Source organism: Fukomys damarensis, unplaced genomic scaffold (genome assembly GCF_012274545.1).
Source record: "Fukomys damarensis isolate Sample0158 unplaced genomic scaffold, DMR_v1.0_HiC HiC_scaffold_24, whole genome shotgun sequence".
Classification (NCBI taxonomy): Eukaryota; Metazoa; Chordata; class Mammalia; order Rodentia; family Bathyergidae; genus Fukomys; species Fukomys damarensis.
Window position 1 is genome coordinate 44,842,147 of NW_022900936.1, and position 6,041 is coordinate 44,848,187.

The 6,041-nt window shown below is 31.3% G+C and overlaps 1 protein-coding gene across 2 annotated transcripts in view; it reads left to right on the top strand.

Annotated features, from left to right (window-relative positions):
- Window positions 1-6,041, top strand: part of Tbc1d23 (TBC1 domain family member 23) — a 59,389-nt gene extending 53,348 nt beyond the window's left edge. For both annotated transcript variants that reach the window (XM_010639632.3, XM_010639633.3), the window contains 3 exons: window positions 1,357-1,492; window positions 2,473-2,667; window positions 4,747-6,041. In XM_010639632.3, coding sequence (XP_010637934.1) covers window positions 1,357-1,492; window positions 2,473-2,667; window positions 4,747-4,828 — 413 coding nt within the window. In that variant the 3' untranslated portion in view covers window positions 4,829-6,041. The remainder of the gene's footprint in view (window positions 1-1,356; window positions 1,493-2,472; window positions 2,668-4,746) is intronic.

Below are 6,041 nucleotides of genomic sequence, written 5' to 3' on the forward strand. Positions count from 1 at the left end.
CCCCTTTTTTTTCTTTTTTTTTTTTTTTTTTTTTTTTTTTTTTTGGGGGGTGCCGGGGATTGAACTCGGGTCCTTGGGCTTGCAAGGCAGGCCACCAAACCGATGAACTAAATCCCCAGCCCCTATCTCATTCTTTTTCTATCATATACCAGGATTTATTTAATCAGTCTTTTTCTGATTCACTTTAGTGGTTCCCAGTTTTTTCTGTCTCAAACAGTAGTATACACAAATGATTAGAAGACCTCTTTTTTTTTTTGGTAGCTGGGGTCGAACTTGGGACCTTGCCCTTGTGAGGCAGGTGGTGGACCACTGAGCTAATCCCCGGCCCTAGATGACCTTTTAAAAATATATCCAAAGGGTAAACTCTTAGCACTAAGACTGTTTGATTAGAGGAGGAAACACATTAGATATTTTCAAGTTATTACAAAATCACTCTTTCTGAATTCTAAATTATATTTCTAATTCTTTTTTTTCTTTTTTCCTTCTTTGTTGCCATGTTCCTGTTATAAGTCTCTTTTTCTCTCTGAATATCTCAACTTCCTCCACTGAAAAAGGAAAGATAATAATGGATGAATAAAATTGTAGTATACAGTATTTACATTCATCATATTTATATATATCGTATCTATGATACATATTACCATATTTATCACATACTTTACACTATAGAGAATTAGGCAGCAGTGAAAATGGAAAAAACTAGAGTTATGTGTATCAATGGGCACAAATCTAACATTGTTGGGATAGGGTAGTAATTGCAGAAGAATACAAGTAATTGGTCTAGTTTTTATAAACATTTTGTTGGAACTGAAAAACACTACTGTATATAATTTAGGAACATTCATATACAGTTAAAGACAAGATCTGTACAGAACTGATAACACCAAATACGGGGAAGGGAAAAGGATGTGGGTAGTGAGAGATTTATATAGGTTTCACTTTTAGGATGGATACATTTCCTTTATTGTTATGTCTCCATATTGTAAAATATTTATTAAAAAGCCAAGACAACATTTGTATTAACCGTAGTGACTGTGATTCTTCTGTTAAGTTTCAAAAACACAATTAGAATGTTTTATATTTTTCTCATTAAAAAAGATTTTTTTATTTATCCCAGGATTGATTTTAAAGTGTATTCTTAATATTTTAACCCAACTTTCTTACCGTATAAAGAGATGTTCATAATAATGTTTCTGTATTAGTATCCATGCCTTAAGGAAATTGCATAGCTGAGTTGTAAATTTTTTTTTTGTCCCTCAAACCCATTGGTTCAAATTGAAATTTTTTTATGTTTTTAGGAAATGTACCATTTTTAAAGTTGACAATATCCACTTTTAATATTTTAATTCTTTGTAGATGAAATTGACAGTTCTTCAATGTCAGATGATGATAGAAAAGAGGTTGTAAACATTCAGACTTGGATAAACAAGCCAGACATCAAGCATCATTTTCCTTGTAAAGAAGTGAAAGAAAGTGGACACATGTTTCCTAGGTACTTTAAAAGATGTCTTTAGAAGTATAATTGAATTTGTAGAAGTTAATAATATAAAACTGAATTGAAAAGACCTTTTATCTAAGTATAATAAGATAAAATTTTCTTTCAACTTGTATTGTCTTGATTTTTAAAATATTTGTGTAATTTTTATTTTGAAAATAGCACATTGAACACCCCTAGATTAACTTACTGTTAAACTTTTCACACCACTCCCTTTATGCACACATACTCCTATACGCTTCTTTTTTGTCAAACTATTCCAAAAGATTTACAGATGTGACACTTCACACCTAAGTTCTTCAGCATAAATTTCCCAAGAATAAGAACATTCTTCACAACTCCAGTGTCATTGCCCCAACTAAAGTGTTTAAAAACTAGTACCACTCAGGCCTGGGATTTGGCTCAGTAGTTCTGCCTCCTCCCTTGCAAGCACAAGGGCCCAAGTTTGATCCTGGTACCAAAAAAAAGAAAGAAAAAACTAATACCATTCAACGTAGATCATACTCGGTTTTCGAATATCTCCAAATTATCTTTTATGTTTCCTTCTGGATGTTAATAATTCTGTGGTCCTTTTGTCTTTAGATCCAGTCACAGAATATTATAAAGTATGTAGGGAAGCCCAATTACTGCCTAGTGATCTTTGATATTAGATACAGACTATACTGTGTTGACTCAGAATAGTTTTAAATATAGATAATCCCATTAAAATTAATCATAAATTACTATTTTAATGATTTATATGTTATATTGAATTTAGAGTATTATACCATATATATGATTGCAGAATTACATTAATAAAATAATAATTTCATATAAAAGTTAAAAGGCATATAGTTTATAGATTATCCTTTTTATATTTTTTAACTAATTTCATTTAGAGATGAACATTTTTCATAATTGGGGTTATTAAAGAAACATCTCTTGAATTATATTTAATATAGTATTCTTTTTTTCTTTTAATGCTCTTCTCGCTCAAGTCATCTGTTGGTTACTGCAACACATATGTACTGTTTAAGGGAGATTGTTTCCCGGAAAGGATTGGCTTATATACAGTCTCGACAAGCACTAAATTCTGTAGTTAAAATTACATCCAAAAAAAAGCATCCTGAGCTAATTACCTTCAAATATGGAAACAGCAGTGCTTCAGGAATAGAAATCTTGGCTATTGAAAGGTAAGATATTTCCTAGAATAATATTATCTGAATTATGCAAGTCATTATTAAGCACATTTTTACCTCTGTTTTGAGGAATGGTTGGTGGAATAGAATATTTGAAACACTTTTATAGTATTCCTTGCTATCTTTTTCTCTCCAATCCTTAGTCTAATATGGTTTAGCCATAAGTACATAATTTCAGTTAATGCCATAGCTAATTTCATAACCCCCTCACCCCAGCCCATGCAGTACTAGGAATTGAAACTTTGCGCTGAGCTACAAGCTCTCTCCCCTTCTCCCCAATATCTGCTTTTAAAAAGTAAAAATTTCTTGAACATGATAATAAATGATATATTCATCCGATTTAAAAAAATTTTTTTTTTTTTTTTTTTTTTTTGGTACCGGGGATTGAACCTTGGGCACCACTGAGCTAAATCCCTGGCCCAAAAATTTCTTTAATATTAATAAGCAATATATTCATACTATAAAAATAGAAAAATAAAAAAATGGCCTCTAAATCCTATCCTAACTTTGGTGACTACCTTTTTTAACATAGTTTTCTATACGTATGTATGTGTGTATATATATATTAAAAACTAAATTGACATAAGCTTTTGTAGTCTGATTTTTAAAATAAATGAATATATTCACATTTTAATACTTTGTAATAGTTGATATTCTCTTATATGGATATTCTCAGGGGATTCTTTTGGCATTTAGATTTTTTCCAGTTTCACTGCTAATACATTTCTAATAAACCTTTTCTTAAATCCATACTTATGTACATGTCCAGTTATTCTTCTCTGTGGGACGAAGAGTATACAATTTTAATATCTATCAGTTAATCCTAAAAAAATTTGAATTATTTGAATTATGCCTCATGTATAGTACTAATGAAGAATTATGTTTTAGGGCCAGTGATGTAGCTCAGTGGCGCTGAGCTTGCAAGCACAAGGTCTTGAGTTTGTTTCCCAGTATGAGGGAAAAATATGTTTTAAAGGTTTTGCTATAAGTTTTAATAAAGAGATTGAATTTTCTTATATGTAGATAAGCACTTTAAATCCAAAGTTTTGAAAGATAGTCATAATAGTTGAAGATAAATTAACCAGATTCCCTTACCCTCTCCTTGTTCTTAGCTTGTACAATTCTCTGTCCTGTATATATGCCACTTACAGATGAAATATGTAGTGGAGTTTTTGTTAGATTTTATACAAAGTGTTAAAATAGTAGTTTTATATTCTTGGAAAGGAAAATTATTATTTAATCTATGTTGTTAATATTTTCTAATAATTATGCATTTAATTTAAAAGTATTTCAGATCCTGTAGCATTTTTTAGTATATGTGCTGCCGAAGCGAGCACCCTGTAACATTTTTGAGTGTACATAATCCTGTGTAAATAACTGGGGTAACTGTACTTACTATGTGTATGTGAATCTGTTTTTAGGGAATTTTAAGTTACTTACTCAAGATCAAACTATTATGTATAGAAATTGTCGTTTGGAATTAGAAACCATCAAATTATGATTTTGTAGCTGATTATATCTGTGGTGGGCACCAAATATTATATTTGGTTGCCTTGTATTATCTAGCTATTATGTATATTTAGTAATAGTAAAGAGAATTTTGGCTGTGCATTGTGTGAAGAATCACATTATTTTTATGTTTATTCTTTCAAAATAAGTTTTGGTATATCTTTTGAAATAAGTATAGAAAGTACAAGGGAGAAGATCTCATCTGGCTTTATGGGTCAGAGAAATCTTCCCATCAAAATTGATATCTCAGGCAGCGCTCGGGAGGCTGAGGCAGGAGGATTGCTGGGAGTTCGAGACCAGCCTGGGCTACATAGTGAGTTCCAGATCAGTCTCAACTACATAGTGAGACCCTATCTCAAAAAAAAAAACCAAAAAACAAACAAACAAAAAAATTGATATCTCAGGGTCAGGGATTTAGCTCAGTGGTTCCACTGCCTTCCTTGCAAGCACGAAGTCCCAAGTTCCATCCCTGATACCAAAAAAAAAAAAAAGAAAGAAAGGAAGAAAATTGATAGCTAAGTTCTGAAGGCAAAGAACTACATTAATGTTGTTTTTCCTCCATAGGTATTTGATTCCAAATGCAGGGGATGCTACCAGAGCCATAAAACAACAGATCATGAAAGTTTTGGATGCGTTGGAAAGTTAATATTAAAAGAGAATTACTTAAATTAATACAGCCAAGAGAAACATGAACATATATTTACTGACTGAATACTAACCAGAGACCTTTCATTTGCTTATGCGGGTGCTTGAATGGTGTGTCTAAGTGTAAATTATTACAATCAATTTCTGGATAGTTAAACTTTTTTTAAAACTTCTTTTTCAGTTTTATAAAATGATTTATTATAAAGGTCAATTATTAAAGGACTTTGAAGAAATTGTCCTCGTGCCCTTATGGATTAAAGGGTGCAGAATGCAGTTCTGTTTTGAAGAGCTGTTTTAAGGGAACCTGCATCAGTTTCAGGTTTTAAAGCAACCGTACAAATATATTTGCAATGTCTTCACTGAAAATTAGAGATAGAATTAGTTGAAGAGACTTCCTTAATTGCTAATTTAGTTTTACCCACTGAGCAATATCAGAAACTAAAAACATAGGTTAATAATTAGTTCACTGTTTCAGTTCTTAAAATGAATGTAATCTTTTTAATGAAGTGAAGATTCCAACCAACTTAAAAATACAGTTCAGCTAGTGATACACTCAGCCATCAATTTCTAAGTCATCCTTGCTCCACTAGGTAACTATTTGAGTACTAAGTGCTTCAGGAATACTAAATTTCATCCTTATGGTTTCTAAGGAGGAATTGAAAATATTATAATGAGCAGGTAGGCATGTTAAGATTAAAATGAGCATTTGGGGACAAAATTGTTTGGTTTAATTGTCTGAGTGAATTATTTAATTTAGATTATTTCAACACAAATGTTGAGCACACATTGATTTACCTGAGATGATGAACTGTGACCACACTAATATCCACTTAAATAAAAGCCAAATAAGCAGGCAGCTGAGTGAATTTCAGTTGTTTTTATACCACTTTCTGTTTTCTTTCTGTTCTTTTGGTTTAATCTTCCATTAAAGTTTTATTGCTTTAAGGCTTTTTACTTTCTAATGTGACGAAACTGAAGTGATCTGTGTTATTTTACAGTTTTCTAAGCTTAATTTACTGTGGCCCATATTAAGTAGTAAGAGATCCAAAAACACTTTGGGAGTCATTTGATATTTTAAATATCTTTTTAAGAAATAGCAAATAAAATCTGCCATGTCCTAAAATGTAACAGGTTATATCTGGGAGGTTGATAGAAATATCTAGATGTACCCTGTTAATAGCCAGTTACTTTAATTTACTTACTGGAAATCAAGT